The sequence below is a fragment of the Rattus norvegicus genome, chromosome 13, assembly GCF_036323735.1.
Source record: "Rattus norvegicus strain BN/NHsdMcwi chromosome 13, GRCr8, whole genome shotgun sequence".
NCBI classification, from domain to species: domain Eukaryota; kingdom Metazoa; phylum Chordata; class Mammalia; order Rodentia; family Muridae; genus Rattus; species Rattus norvegicus.
In genome coordinates, this window is record NC_086031.1 from 74,619,905 (window position 1) to 74,635,961 (window position 16,057).

At 41.8% G+C, this 16,057-nt stretch overlaps 1 protein-coding gene across 10 annotated transcripts in view; it reads left to right on the forward strand.

The window, feature by feature from the left end:
* The window catches only part of Tnr (tenascin R), a 421,034-nt gene that overhangs the window by 334,764 nt on the left and 70,213 nt on the right, over positions 1–16,057 (forward strand). For 4 of the 10 annotated variants that reach the window (XM_039090392.1, XM_039090391.1, XM_063272048.1 and 1 more), the window contains exons 3-5: positions 5,219–5,778; positions 7,243–7,719; positions 13,672–13,935. In XM_039090392.1, coding sequence (XP_038946320.1) covers positions 5,280–5,778; positions 7,243–7,719; positions 13,672–13,935 — 1,240 coding nt within the window. In that variant the 5' untranslated portion in view covers positions 5,219–5,279. Of the gene's footprint in view, positions 1–5,121; positions 5,779–7,242; positions 7,720–13,671; positions 13,936–16,057 lie in introns of those variants that run through there. The other 6 variants (XM_063272049.1, XM_039090395.1, XM_063272050.1 and 3 more) reach the window with 4 other exon arrangements.

Consider the following 16,057-nt stretch of genomic DNA (forward strand, 5'->3'; position numbering starts at 1 on the left):
GTACGCTAAGCAACTGGATACCTCAACCTGGAAGGGACACTCACCATTTCCTCTCACAATTTGTGTGGTAAAGTGTGACCAGGAAGTATGGACCTGGAACAAGAGTGAGGTCCAGAGGTGTCCAAACCCCAAAATCCTTAACTGGAGACCAAAATCTCCTATTGAGACTGACAGGAATAAGGACTGCTCCCTCCATATTCTTGGCCCGCATGCCCCATAGTACATAGCACCACACCCCCCACCTTCATCCTTCTTGAGGAAGTTACATAGCCTATTGGACAAATTATAGGTTTAAGCACCTGGATGCCCTCTTCATGCAAATGAAGCATTCCCAGCACATCGGCTTCAGCCAATAGTGTACACTCTCTTGGAAAACCACTAACCACTCCCCAAGGTTTATATAGCTCTTGGTATTCCTGATTAAAGAGAGCTGCTGCTTAATGGAATATTGTCTAAGAGAGCTGTCTCACTGAACATCATTGAGAAGAGATGTAACACGAAGAATCATCTTGGAAAAGGCTTTCCCCCCAGGTACTCATTTGGCCAGACTAGACCTAGATCCTGCAAACTCACCCATCCTGACAAGCTTCATTCCCTTCATTCTGGCTGGCTCACAATACCCCAAGGGAGGAAGCAGAGCAGGGCTCACAGTGTTTCTCTGGCCATAACAAGAGATGTGGTCTCACACACCCAAGGAAGATTAGAAAATCCAGTCCTATTGTGTGCCTGAAAGCCAGGCCAGAACTATTTGGCAAACAGCACCAAGAGTCTTGACCTCCTCAGAGTCACTCTCCCTGCTATAGAGAGGCCCTATAACCGTCCTCTCCGGACATCTGGCATGCTTCTTAGTCATGGTTATCACCATGCACTAGCGTGCTTGTGTTTTACTCCTCTCTGAAGCTGGGGGTTTTTCAAGGAATGGGAGGTGGTCATAACTAATGGTGGTACAGGAAGCATTTGAGGACAGTGAGCATTATTGGCAGTGAAGGACAAAGCCCTGTTTTACAGGGCCTTTCCACATCCACTTCCTCACCTCACCCCAGACATCCTGTTACTCAGATGCCTGAGATCCACCCCTGCCCCAGAGCCCTTGTGTTTACTGTTCCCAGTGGTTGGAATGTACATCCCCTCTCTTTTGCTAGACACTCTAGCCTAGTTCTGTCAAGTATCTGCTCAGCTATCATCTGATCAGACAAGTCTTTCGGGATATCACTCTATAAATATGGCCATGAACCTTCACCTGCTTACTCTTCCTGACTGAAACCAACATAGACATATATATCATATAATATGGTATTATATGATATATATCAAGTAATTTTATTTTTATATATAATATTAAGTTTGCTATTTATTTTCTCTACCCCCTTATACCACATCCCTCCAGTCCATACATATGGAACAAATTTTCATAAATACAGACCAGGGACCTAATAACTACTCAATAAATATCTGTCAAATGAATGGGTGGTAAAATAACATGTCAACCTCCCATTTTCTCACCTCTCTGAACAAAATGCTAAATTTCTCTTCCTCAGGTAACAAGATTTGCATTCTTTCAACATGCTAATCACCTAGAAATGATCAATTATTGGTGGAGTAAGGGCAGACAAGCTCTTGTTTTATATTTCACTCCCTATTTCAATTTATAAAACATAAGTTTAAAAGTAAATTTGGTCTTACAAATATTACATGGCCAAGTTACTTCTGTAAGTTTAGATATTGACTAAAATATTGATCATTTTTCTCATACAAAACTCCAACTTCCCTTTGCTCTACAATTTGTAGTGGTTGTTTTGGACCTACACACAGAATCTAGCATCTTTCTCCCTCACGAGTCCCCTATCACTGGTCCTCTTTTTCATTTATAATATCACTTATTCTTTTATTCATTTCCTATCTACAATTGACTAAAAATCTATTTAGTGCTATAGATTATAGGACTATGTAACATTTTCACAGTTTACATAAGAAAGTATTATTCAGCAATTTCAATATGAATCAGATAAAGAAAGCTTTATTTAAAAAAAAAAACAGCAAGGCCTTATGCATGTGTGAAGGACTGTTGACAGAGCCACTGTGAGAATGTTGTCATGACAAAAGCATAGAAGTGACATCCAAGTATGTAATTCCTGGAGCAACTCAAAATGGAAGACAAGTATAGCCTAAGATTAGAAGGGTCTGGGAAGATCTTACAACTGTGGGGTCAATTTAGTTTAAACACATCTGCCCATCTATTCCCAAGGCAGATTTGCTTTATCTAGATGTGACCAATGGATTGACATCTTCCAGAGTATTTCTAGGACTTTATCATACTTGCTCAAGGATAAAGTATGAGTTGGGCTTTCCTGATGCTAACTAGTAAGACATTTTACATGCCTCTGCATATTCGGGGAATATGCATAGGAGAAGAACTAAATGGTCTGAAAACAGTATTTATTTATTTATTTGAGTCAGTGTTAGATACTGGCTAAGTATTATATAAATAATGGTAGAGTCATCATTCTAATCCTATAAAGGTAGTACCATTCTTTAGTTCCACTCTGCAGATAGCAAAGCTGAAAGAGAGATTAAGTGGTCTTCCCATAGATAAACATTTATGGGGATGAGGTTTGATCCCAGACAGTCTGGCAGTCTCAGCAGCTCTAGTCTGCCCTGCTTCCTCTCCATATTAGAAACACAGAGAGAAAATAATACAATATATAACATAAGAGCCGAGTAATAAGATATGAATTTTTATGCTAGTCACTAATACCAGTTATTCCCAATTCAATGAAGTCTTAGACATTGTCCAGAGTTGAAATTGAATAGAACAGTAAGTAACTTAGGGTTAATGGAGAGAGATTAAATGAATTGGAGAATGATTCAACCTTTTGCTCACTGAGCATTTACTCATTAAATCATCGATTTATTCATTCTTTCATGTATCTGCCCGTCCATGCATTCAACAACTAAATACTGAGCACTTTCTCATCCTAAGCACACAGCAATATGCCACAGTGAAGACATGATCAGACTCAAATCGACTTAGTGTACTCACAGAGGAGAGTGGGGATCAGAAAATTTAACCTGTATTGGAGAAATGTATGAAAGGACAGGGAGGAAATTAGGAAAAGAGAATGCTTCATGGAAGAAGAAAAGACAGTGAACCACACCCAGGCAAATTTTTTAACTTTGGTATTGAGAAAGTTCTAGAATGTTCAGCTTCCATAAAGGATAAGAAATAATTGAACATTTTCCTTGGGGGAAAAAAGAAGAATCTTCCGTATCCCAGGTTGATCTTAAAGTTGCTATATAGAAGAGTTTTGCCTTGAACTCCTAATCTTCCTGCCTCTACTTCCCATATACTAGCCATACATGCCCAAGTTTGAACAATTTTTTTTAAGGCATTGAAGCATAGTTGTTAAGAACACAGGTTTGGGATTAGTCTGGCTAGCTTTCCCATCTCATCCTTTCTAGGCAGAAAATACTCTGCTATAAAATAGATATCATCTTAAGACTCCCCCAGGGATCAAACAAGAGCATGTGTGTATATGTTCCATCTGTGCTTGGGGTACAGCATTGAGTGTTAACTGGCATTGACTACCTTACTCTTAGCCTCAGAGTTACGGCTACTTGGCTCCTTAGTCCTTAATCTTCTTAGTAGCTTGAGTTTACTTGAGAACCGAAGCATCTAAGTCTCTTTCCTTTTATTTTCTTTTACACAGGGAATAGAAAGGTAATATAATTTTTGTAAAAACTGATTTTTATTACTGTGAATGTATTATACTGCATGGTTCTTGGTGACTAGGTAACCAGTGAAGGAGCTAATTCATTATTTTAGCAATTTAAACAGGAAAGAAAGGCACCCTGTGGTCACAGAGCATGGGGACTATGCTAATGAGAAGATTAAAACAAAGCTTCACTCACATCAGCCCAGATAAATCACAAATGTACCCAAGGATAATTAACAATCACAACTGCCTAGGACTACATTATTTGGCTGGTTGGTTTTTGTGAAATCAACCTGTACTGAATAGGTGAGCTTAAAAGAGTTGATGAATAAGTTATTTGACATGACCATTGAGATCCCTCCATAATAAATATTTGAGGAGACATGGGAGTACCCCAAAGTTTCTGTGGTTCACTTTATCCTAATCCTCCTTTAGAAGTGAAGAGAAGCTTTGAGATCTTCTCAGTAGAAGAGACTGTCTACAGAACCTCCATTCCTGGCATGTGTTCTAGAAATGCCTTGCATACTCTGAGGACAGACTACTATATTCTGTGCCTAAATAGCTACATTAGTCTGATACTTAGTGCTATGACATAAAACCAGAAAAAACCAACTTCGAGGAGGAACAAATTTTTGTCTCATCTCAAAACTTTTGGTTCATCCTGGTAGAAGGATGTGGCAGAGCAAAGCTGCTCACTTTGTGGTGGCTGAGAAGCAAAGAGAAGACAGAAATGGATGGTTAGGAGTGAGATATACCCATGTCTTAGTTTCTGTTCTGTTGCTGTGAAGAGACACCATGACTAAGGCAACTCTTACGTGAGAAAGCATGTAGTTGGAGGATTGCTCATAGTTTTAGAGGTTTAGTTTATTATCATCATGGCAGGGAATATGGTAGCATTCTGGCAGGTACTGTGCAGTAGCTGAAAGCTACATCCTGATCCATAGGCAGAGACTCTGGGCCTGGCATGGGCTTTTGAAACCTCAAATCCCACCCCCCGGTGACACACATCCTCCATCAAGTCCATACTTCCTAGTCCTTCTAATCTTTTCAAATAGTAGCACTTCTTTGTGACTAAGAATTCAAACATATGAGCCTCTAGGGGCTATTCTTATTCAAATCATCACAACATTTGAAGTAGTGATCTACTCCTTCTAACTATTTAATGCTGCAAATGTATGAATCCATCAATGGATTAATGTATTGATGAAATCAAATCCTTCATAATCCAATTCTCAGATACCCTCTAGCTGTCAATCAAGCTTCAGGAGAGGACCATTTGAAATTAAAGTTATAACAATACTCTTATGTAGAAGTGATGTCCATTATCAAGAATCCAACCTTTGAGAGAAGACCCAGCATTCTGACTGATAACCACTGTCTCCTCCCAATTTTTTACACAGCCCCAGAGAACATCTGCCTGTGTGTGTTCTAGCTTTACAGAGTGAGAGCTATAGTGGCCCAGCACAAGTTTTCAAGATTATATGAACCCTTGTTTTCTCTTGCAGATTCCTATAACTCCATGTTGGCTACTACCAAAAGCTCTTGAACCAAGCTCTGGCTAAGAAGATGGGGATCGAAGGGGAAACAGTAGTCTTGAAGAACATGCTCATTGGTGTAAACCTGATCCTGTTGGGATCCATGCTCAAGCCTTCTGAATGCCGGCTGGAAGTGACTACAGAAAGGGTCCAGAGACAAACTGTGGAGGAGGAAGGAGGGGCTTCCAGCTACAACACATCCAGCAAGGAACAGCCTATGGTCTTTAACCATGTGTATAACATCAACGTGCCACTCGAAAGCCTCTGCTCCTCGGGGCTGGAGGCCTCAGCTGAGCAGGACGTGAGTGCCGAAGATGATACTCTGGCAGAATACACAGGCCAAACCTCAGACCATGAAAGCCAGGTCACCTTCACCCACAAGATCAACCTCCCCAAAAAAGCCTGCCCATGTGCAAGCTCTGCCCAGGTACTGCAGGAACTGTTGAGCCGAATCGAGATGCTGGAGAGGGAGGTGTCAGTGCTGCGAGACCAGTGCAACACCAACTGCTGTCAGGAAAGTGCTGCCACAGGTAGAGTCTAAAGAGCTTGCAGCCTGGTCCCTGGTGGATAAGGAGAGAGCTGAGTGGAGAGGGAGGTGGGATGAGAAGAGGTAAAACCCAGCATCTCTTCACAGGGTCATAGAAAAATGTGCCCAGTATATAGCTCCTGGTTAATATGTCATCTGTAAGATCTAAATGCAGCCAGCCCCTGGGGATTTGGTTCAGGGATTCTCAACACCGCTTACCCAGTTCGAAATAAATTAACCTGATTTGGGGAGGGAGATGAGTCAGGTAATGGTACATCGGCTCGGCACAGCAACTTTGATGGCAGGCAGGGAATTTGATGTCTGTCTTCATTCATCTTTCGTCTTCACAGGCTGTTGAGTTGATATCTGTTCGTGTTAACCTGACTGACTAGAGAATGTGGTGCTCTGTTCACTCACTCACAGCCTTTCTCTCATCTGAGAAAATGATAGTCATTAAGGTCCCAGAGGACTGTCCCCATCTTCTCCAGCAAGACGAAAGTTTTATCTTGATCTGTTCCATGAACATAAACATGTGTGTTCACATATGCATGCACTCAAATGGTATGTGCATACACACATGTGTGTATGCATATGCACACACATACATGCATGCACTCACATGCGCGCGCGCGCGCGCACACACACACACACACACACACACACACACACACACACACACACTGCATCCTTTTCCCAGAAGGCTTCAGTCAGTGGATTTGCTTTTGTCTTTGTCCATCTGCTCCTCACCGTAAGATGTGACCAAGACTTCAGAGTCAGACTATGAGTTCAGATCTGCTTGCTACTTCTGGCTCGTGATCTAAGCCAGTCACATGGCCTATAACTTTTCTTCCTTGTCTACAAAGAATGACATATGAAAGCAATAAGGAGCTGTTAACTATTAACTCACCTAGTAAGAATCATATAAGCAACAGCTACCACTAGCTGCACATCAGCTTTGCACCCAGTTTCCTCCTCCAAAGGACCCCTCAGACTCATGTAGCTCAGGCTCTGGATGATAAGGAACAGGCATCATATCATATTGCTGCAAGTATTCACCTCTGGAGGAACCTGAGTCACTCTTCCAGGCACTTTGTATAACCACACTATGGCTCAGTCACATTCCTTCCTGATCCCCCAACCCAAACCACTATGTCAAGTTTCTTCTGGAAACATTATTTTAATAAGTCACTTCTAACGAGCCCAGCCTAAGATAGTCTGAAATTGATTTGTCAGAGGACAATGGCTTGGATCTTATCCATCTTTACTCTCAGTGCTGTCTTAGGCATAGACAACTGCAGGTTGTGGGTGAAAATATGTATTAAGCTGAATTTGTATCAAACCACATCATAGTTAACTCTCAGCAGTGCCAATGTGATCAAGGGATGAGTACAGGTCTCGGCTCACCCCTCCCCAGCACCATTTATGAGAGGCCACTGCTGCCCTTTGACCTTCTCCTTGGCCATTCTAGGACAACTGGACTATGTCCCTCACTGCAGCGGCCATGGCAACTTTAGCTTCGAGTCCTGTGGCTGCATCTGCAATGAAGGCTGGTTTGGCAAGAACTGCTCAGAGCCCTACTGCCCATTGGGCTGCTCCAGTCGGGGTGTATGTGTCGATGGCCAGTGCATTTGTGACAGTGAATACAGCGGAGATGACTGTTCAGAGCTCCGGTGCCCAACAGACTGCAGTTCCCGAGGGCTCTGTGTGGATGGGGAATGTGTCTGTGAAGAGCCCTACACAGGCGAGGACTGCAGGGAGCTGCGTTGCCCTGGGGACTGTTCAGGGAAGGGGCAATGTGCCAATGGTACCTGCCTGTGCCAAGAGGGCTATGCTGGTGAGGACTGCAGTCAGCGACGGTGTCTGAATGCTTGCAGTGGGCGAGGTCACTGCCAGGAGGGGCTCTGCATCTGTGAGGAGGGCTACCAGGGCCCTGACTGCTCAGCAGGTAGGAAGGGGGACATTCTGGGGCTAGCCCCAGTTGGTTGGGGAGGAAGAATGGAGAGGAGGGAACAAAATAATTCCCAGTTTGGTTGTACTCATTTGCTTTCTGTAGTGCAAGTCCATAACAATTGGTGAGGTCACATTCAGAATAAGATCTGGATCTCCACCCCCGAGCCTTGAACCAAGACAATAATAGTAGTGATGACAACACTTTAAGGTTCTTAATAACTACTGTCCTTAAGGTAAGGTGGCTGGTTTATTAGCCCATTCTGTTGCCAAATAAGACAAAAGCAGTAGGGTGAGTTATAAAGAGGTTTATTTAGGATTGCAGTCCTAGAAGTTCAAGAAAAAGTAGCTATATCTAGTGATATCCTTCTTACTGGTAGAATAGCCACATAGAACAAAGAGTTGCTTGATAAGAGATAGGGATCGTGTGTATGTGTTGTCTCGTTTCCTTATTAAGCTTCTAGGATTCAGTCATGGGGTCCACTCTGATGAGCTAGCTCTTCTAACTCCCTGAGTTTTTAACCCTTTTTAAGTCAGAATGGGCATTAAATTTCAATTCTTGAAGCCTAGTGGGGGCACACACACACACACACACACACACACACACACACACACACCATATTCAAATCAGAGCAAGCAGAAAAATGTCACAGGACCATGCTAGGTAAGGTTGGTCTTTAACTCAGGGAAATCTACCAGTTGTACCTGCTTAAACACATCTCCCTTGCCCATCACTGTATCTCAGCATCTTTTATCACTGCTTGAGAAAGGAAGGCTCCAGTTCTCTGTTTCTCTGGTTAGCTTATAATTGTAGGATGGGATTAATTTATGAAATTACAAAGAGACTGAAAATTTAATAATTAGTATAGAATATTAAACAGATAGGACTCATTTTATTCCAGATGACTATAGCATAGATAGAAACCAACTCCATATGTAGTCTATACTCTAGAAAAATGACAGAAGAGTCATGTCCTGCCATGGGATTCTGAAACCTGAACTGAGCTGCAAGGGCAATGGCAATATTTCATGGGGCTGGCGGTGATTTTTTTTGTCTTTTTGCCCCTCAATCATATTGCTCCCACTGTTTCTTTATTGTTCATTTCCTACCAACTAAATCAGTAACCATTGCTGATACATTTGTGCTCCTACAAGTACAGATTGCATAATTGATCCTTTCCTTTATGAATTCAGAATACCTTCTGGGGATTTCTTTTAATAAATAAAAACAAACAACATTTTTAAGCTTCCTAATTGAGCAATTCTACAAATTTCTAAGGGACAAGTCCATGACTTTCTGTTGTTCAGCACCTGCATTTGTGGCTTCAAATTTAAGCCCTTCTGGAGGATTAAGGGCAACAAAGGGAGAACAACAGTAGTTCACTGCTTAGAAAGAAATATGTTTTCTATGTTACATTTCTCTATAGTCAATTATCTCATCTAGCCTTTCAAGTCTGTTTACTGAACTGAAATTCCTTTCTAAAAGTATAGGCATCATACCAATTATCCAACTGAAACTGGTTAGCCCTCGGCACCTCTGAATTCCAATTACAAGGGCAGCTGCTTAGAAGCATGAAACATCACCTTGCTTCTACCAAGAGGGTGATACTCCTGAAGACCTCCATCCAGAGGATGCCAAGGATCAACTTGAGTCAAGCTGTCTTAATGCTATTCTACAGCTCAAGCACTGCTTAATACAATCAATATTTGCAAGTCTGCAAATACTTGTCATTCTAGACACGTGTTTTCACAGGGTCAGGTCTATTTGAAACAACAACAACAACAACAACAACAACAACAACAACAACAACTTGATCTGATCCAGTGTTCAAACTGAACTGGAGACAGACCAGAGGCCTTGGTCACTTCAGACAAGATTCAGCAGCTTCTAATGCAGCTGCATCTAGGTCAAATCCAAGCCTAGCATCCATGCTACCTCTGACATAAGGGCTCTGAGTTCCTTGGGAAGACTTCAGCAAACCCAGATACATTTTCTTTACTGGTTCAAGAAGGGCATGAAGAAGGGCAGTTGCATAATCTCCATCTGTTTCTATAGCAACCCTGGAACTACCTCTCAGTGCAGGAGATACTCCTCTTAATGCCTGCCTTTAAAACCAAGTGCCACAGGTCTCTTCCAGAAAGGGATGTGGGCCATTATCTAAAGTGCTACTTTACTAGCTCTTTGTGAAGGGCACGTAGGAGTGGGGCCTATTTACTTACTGTTTGGCATTTCTGGCCAGGTGCTTGCAAGACAGCTTCCATGAGTACAGAGCGAGAGGGGGCAGAAGGGTCAGAAAGGTGAAAAATCAAGAGCCACAAAGTAGACTTCCTTGTAGGTCACTATTTTTCTTTAGCAGGACATGGAGAATAGCTGCACACCTTGTGGATTTCATTATGAGGCCCCCTATATGGCAGCATCGGTTCAATTGACTAGTTGACAGCAAGGCCATTGCAGTTGACTTCTAGCCTTGATCTCTGTTTATAGTATGCCGATGAGTTTTTCTGCCTTGTCCTCTGCCCATACAAAGATAATATTACTCTAATCCTGAATTAGAGTACTTAGAACAAGTTTCAGAAAAAAGCTACATTGAGCTTTTTGTTTTACAGATTTGAAAAGCAGCAGTCAGAGACTGGTTCTTTCCCAAAACCAACAGCCCACTAAGAGCAGAGTAAGAATGAGAACCCTGGTCACCCACCAACTTTTCAAATTCTCTAAACCTCTTAGTGATGCTAAACCAGAGTTGCAAAATAAAATCATTGTCATCAAATATACAATGAGTAGCCTTTTGACATAAATGTTGAGATCAGCAAATGGTTTTCGTTTTGTTTTGTTTTGTTTTGTTTTGTTTATGAGAAACACCTAGAGTCCCTTGTGCATGCACATCCATCCCATGATGGTAGTCAGCTCAGGAGCTGGTGAGTGAGCTGTTGAATGCCCCTAAGAGTGGCTGCATAATAGTCCCTGGAATTCAGTGAGATATGTGGAGATTTATCAGCATCATTGTTCAGCTCTGTTGAGACGAGAGACAAGTTGCCCAACCTCTGGCTTCTGAAACCACCTGCTCAATGGAGCAAAACACAGTCTGGAACTACCTTCCGGTATGCTCACCAAGGTGCTCACTAGGTCTCACAGTGGATGCTGTAAAGGAGCGAGGTTGCAAATGCTTGGCACTCCCCACTTACTCAGTGCATGCATAGCTTTTGTAGTTTGCTTTATACTTCGGTATTGTTTTGTTTGATAGTAATGGCTGACACCTTCATTGGCCCATCACTCACTACAACGCTTCTGCCACAGGTGACCAATGCTGTTCTCTAGGTCAGATGTGAAGGCAGTATTCACTGTCTGAGGATAAATGCTTTTCGATTCTAAATGCTCTGCTTAGACCACCCACCACTGTCATCATTAGCTCTGTTTTCCTGGAAGAAAGAATCAAAAAAAAACAAAAACAAAAACAAAAAAAAAAAAACAAAAAAAAAAAACACTGACTAGTTCCACAGGCCCCAAGAGTTGCCTGGAAATTTGAAATGACCATTTCTGCCCCTGACAGGAGGTGTCCTGTCAGTAAGTCTCAGAGTAAAGGTGTTGACTCACACGAGGAGATGGCACAAGAAAAAAAAAAACTGTTGAATTCAAGTCTGGGTCATTTGAACTGTTTCTCGTGGAGCTTCTATACAGTCCTTGAAGGGCTGCTCACACATGAAAGAAGAAAGCAGGTGTGATGTGTAACCTGCCCCATGAAAGATCTGATTTTATATCTGGCTCAGTTCCCTGGATTTTGGCACATCCTTCCACTCAGCCCTCTTCTGTGATATTAAGATTACTCTACGTACCTACCACAAAAGGATTTTTAATTAGTTAAATGATATGTCTGACATACTTTATAATAGAAATGATTTATAACTGTAATCTAGAATTTTGTATTGGCTGACAGCTTTTCTAATCACTGTGCCGGGGTTCAACTTCTCCTTTGTTTGTTTGCTGTGTGACTCAGTTTCCTTATCTATAAATTAGGAGTAGTAATGAAAACTATCCTGATGTTCTGGTGGGAGGTTGAAATGGGATAACTCACTGTAAAGTATTTACTGTTTTGCCTGGTACATAACAAATATTCACAAAAAACCCCACGAACATAAACAAAACCAACAAATACAAACAGCAGCAGTCACTTGTAACTGGAGTTAATTCATAGGTGTGAGATAAGGTGTGTGTCCAGCATTTTATAATGTTGGAGCCAAAAACAGTACATTTAAGAGTTTAATTAAATTTCATTTACATATCTTTTAGTTTTGAAAGTTTGCTTAGAGTAAATTTTAAGACATTCATGGAAATAATGGTACAAAACTATAATTCCCAGCAATCAGGAAGATGGGATAAGGCAGGAAGATTCTGTGCTCCTGTACTGCCTGGGCTACATTGTCAGTACTGCATTGTAAGAACAAGGATAAATAAATTGATTAAACAAGAAGAAAGTATAGACTTCCTGTTTCAGATAAGGTTTCTCCTCACTCAGAAGAAATTTTATTTTCTCAACTGTTTAGTGCAGAGAAAATGGTTTGTGGCAAAAGCAAAAGAAAATATGACTATTATAACATTATAGACTTGTGATTAGTCTTTCCCATGAATCTTGGACCAGTTAAAGGGATGCTCAGTTCTCTTAGACAAGAATTCAAGGTTTCTTGTGTGAGCTGGAAGAGGCAGGTGCCCTGTGAAAGCACTCATCCTGATTCTGTTTGCTTGTAATGGTGAAAGTGTGAGATAACCTAGATAGAAATTCAAAACTAATAACAGCTCTTCAACCAATGGGAACCTCCACCACATACCAACATGGAAGTTAATTACACTCACTAAATCTTGGCCTGATCTTTGCTGTAATCTATGAGAGATCCAATTATAGACACTAGAGTTAGCCTTCTAATTAGTCTTAACGGTTCAATGATTTGATGCCCATCCTACGGTGAATCCTCACTTCCTAAGGGAGCTGTACAAGAGAGGCTATTTCAATATGGTTTAACCTTTGGCAACTCTGCACAGCATTTGCAAAGCTGGACAAGCGAGAAAAGCAAAGCTCTCAAGAAGGCTTTCTGGTCAACCTCTCCAAGGTTAAGGCTAATGAAAATTAGCTTGAAATGAGTTACAACTGCTTCAAGACTTAAATACCATCCTTTTAAAAGGAGGAATGTTATAAGAAAGGACTACTGATCATCTTTACTAGGCCGTGAGACACAGGGCATCCTGTTTGGCTTCTTATAATTTGTAAGAAAAGCAAGAATTAGTCTTTATTTCCACTTGCTAAGTCAGAACTGGCTGTCAGGACAGTAATTTATTACAGTACCAACCTGTCTAACTGGTGGTGTGCTGTGAAAAATCTAGTATCTAGTTCTATGAAGGAAAACAAACAAGTAAGCCTTCATTTGTAGCTTTTGAAAATGTCCATGTTAAAAACCTCCATGGCCAGTTTCAAGCTACTCATGTGACAACATTAAATGTGGAATTGGGGACAGACACGCAATAGAACACAACTATGCAGTATCTCTACCAGAGATGCAACACACAAAAAAATCACCTTTCAGACATAGCTAATTGTAAGACGCAGTGAGATGATTTTAAAATGATGCGTGGGTCTTTAAGTAATTACCTTTTAGACACAATTTGCTTAATTACTGCTTCATATAGTTTTATCTTTAACAATGTGATCACTTTAACCTGTGAGAAGTCAGGCAGAATTCTGAAAAATTTGACAGCCTTCACAAGGCAGTAAGGAGAAAACTCCAGTACCGCATTCATTTATGGCCTTGTGGAACTTGGAATCTTTTAGTAGAGAACCAAGCCATGGAGCCCAACCAAACTCCAGACACAGAATAAGGGGGTGAGATGTAGCAAGAAACTTGAGTCCGGGCTGGGAATGGCAATCCTCTGAGCTCATGCTGTCTGTGTATTGCCTCCTGGTAGTTACCCCTCCAGAGGACTTGCGAGTGGCTGGTATCAGCGACAGGTCCATTGAGCTGGAATGGGACGGGCCGATGGCAGTGACGGAATATGTGATCTCTTACCAGCCGACGGCCCTGGGGGGCCTTCAGCTCCAGCAGCGGGTGCCTGGAGATTGGAGTGGTGTCACCATCACGGAGCTGGAGCCAGGTCTCACCTACAACATCAGCGTCTACGCTGTCATTAGCAACATCCTCAGCCTTCCCATCACTGCCAAGGTGGCCACTCGTACGTACCATTTCCCCATCCTGCTTCATTTTTATTTTCTCCTACATGAGATCATGGGCATTCATGAAAGTAGTGTCTTTTCTTAATTCTTTAGGGATGCCTGCAATAGTTTGCTCTTGGCAGGTAAGGGCTTCAGATGTGAGCCGTTTAGAAGTGGATCCACCGTGAAACAGGCACTTGTGATTGCAAGAGCTTCCAAATTCAGGCACTATCACAAACTCTAGAACAAACAATATTTTAATTATTGAATACCGATTTGTTATAAGCTGGACTGTGCTGGAAGTCCAGGAAAGTGTGAGACTTATACAGACCTTTGAGTCTGGTTAGGGATTCAAAACTAGGAGCTTAGAAGTATATTATAATAAACAAGGGCTAAGTGTTACAGGTGGTTGAGTGCTAAGCAGACTGAAGGGGAAAACAATAATAACAACACTATTTTAAGCTACAGATGATGACATCTATCTCTAATAAAGAGGGGCCATCATCTCTTTATGACCTTTTATTTTAGCAAAATACCCTATAGGTCACTTTAGTAGTACAAGTCAAGGTTCTAGAAGATAATTTAGAAAACTGTAGTGGAGAGATGAGAGCAAAGATATAGACACAAAACAGGCTGAACTGTCTCCATGATTCAGGACTTCTGGAAAGTTTTTATTATTTCTTAATAACAAGAAGGGCCTCCCCTAGATCCTTATCTGTGTTTTGTGTATGGTCAGTTCATCATAGAAAAATATGAGATAGCTTACCAAGAGTTAACATTGAACTTGCTCAAAAATAAAATAAGAAGGAAACACTATTTCTGTTCTTTGTATATACTTCTGAATTGTTACAAAGAGTCTGTATTACTTTCAACTTTCCAAAACTAAGAGGAGCAGCTCTGGAGAAAGAGATTTCCAGTAGTTGGACATCAGGCTGCATTCTCCTGTCCCAGATCTATTTCGGAATCTGCATTGGAGATGCCTGTCCGACTCATAGAGACAACGATGAAAAAGGGCTGTGCACAACTAGATTCTACAAAGAGAAGAGCATCTGAAGGATTGTGGCAGTAGCAGGAGACAGGAACAAGAAGTGGACCATGGAAACAGGGACCCTCAGAATTTGGAAAGCCCTTGGAATCTATAAAGAGAACTTATGACCAAATAGGGAAATATGAGCTCTGACCTCATTTTATATAGGTCTCAAATGACAAATGACATTTGGATAACAAATGCCAGGAAAATGCAGAAAAAAGAAAATGTCAAGTTAAAAGAGTAGGTCTCAAGGTCCTCAAAGAGGTCAAAGTCTGAGATTTGAAAGATGTAAAGACAGTGACATGGGCTTAAGAAGTCACCTTGCCCCTCTGCCAGGTGTCTAAAGACTTGTGATAATATCAGACTTCTTGTGAATGCTGAGTGTGTTAATCTGCCTATAATTATCTGCTTCTATCTGACCCTCTAAAACTTTTTTCTGGTGCCTGAGAACTAGTTCTAAATATCCACAGTGGTTGTGTGGAGGCAGGTCACCATCTGCTGCCTTTCCCTCTGTTGGGGGATGAGTCACTCCCTGGGGTGCTCGGCCTATGCAGAAGCTGCTCCTCTCTGATCCACACCCATGTCTTGATGTGGTTTCCATCTCTTGATGGCTTTCATTGTGCCAATTGGGGCATTCCCTCAGGCTAGCTCCTAGGCGACAAAGACCAAGTCATGTAAACTCACCTAACATTCCTTCAAGTGGCTTCAGAATCATCCCTGCTTTCCCACCAGGGAAGCTAATCCACAGGGGGAAAAAATAAATTAAACAAGAATCTGTCCTTCTGCAGTGGGAATAGCCTGGGAGCACCACTAAGGAGGGAGCAGGCTTCCTAGAGAATTGTGAAAAGTCACACTGTCGTATTTCAGGGCTGGTGACTGGAACTCCATCAGGACAAGCATACTTTCACCTCACTAAACCTCTGTGTGTGTGTGTGTGTGTGTGTGTGTGTGTGTGTGTGTGTGTGTGTGTGTGTGTGTGTTGGGGGGGGAAATGGAGAGAGAGAAAAAGAGAGAGATTAAGAGCAAAACAAAACTAGATAAGCAAGGCAAGGTGAGCAAGAGAAGAAAGGAAGGAATTTAGAAAAGATTGGAGCGACACTCTGTGTATGCCT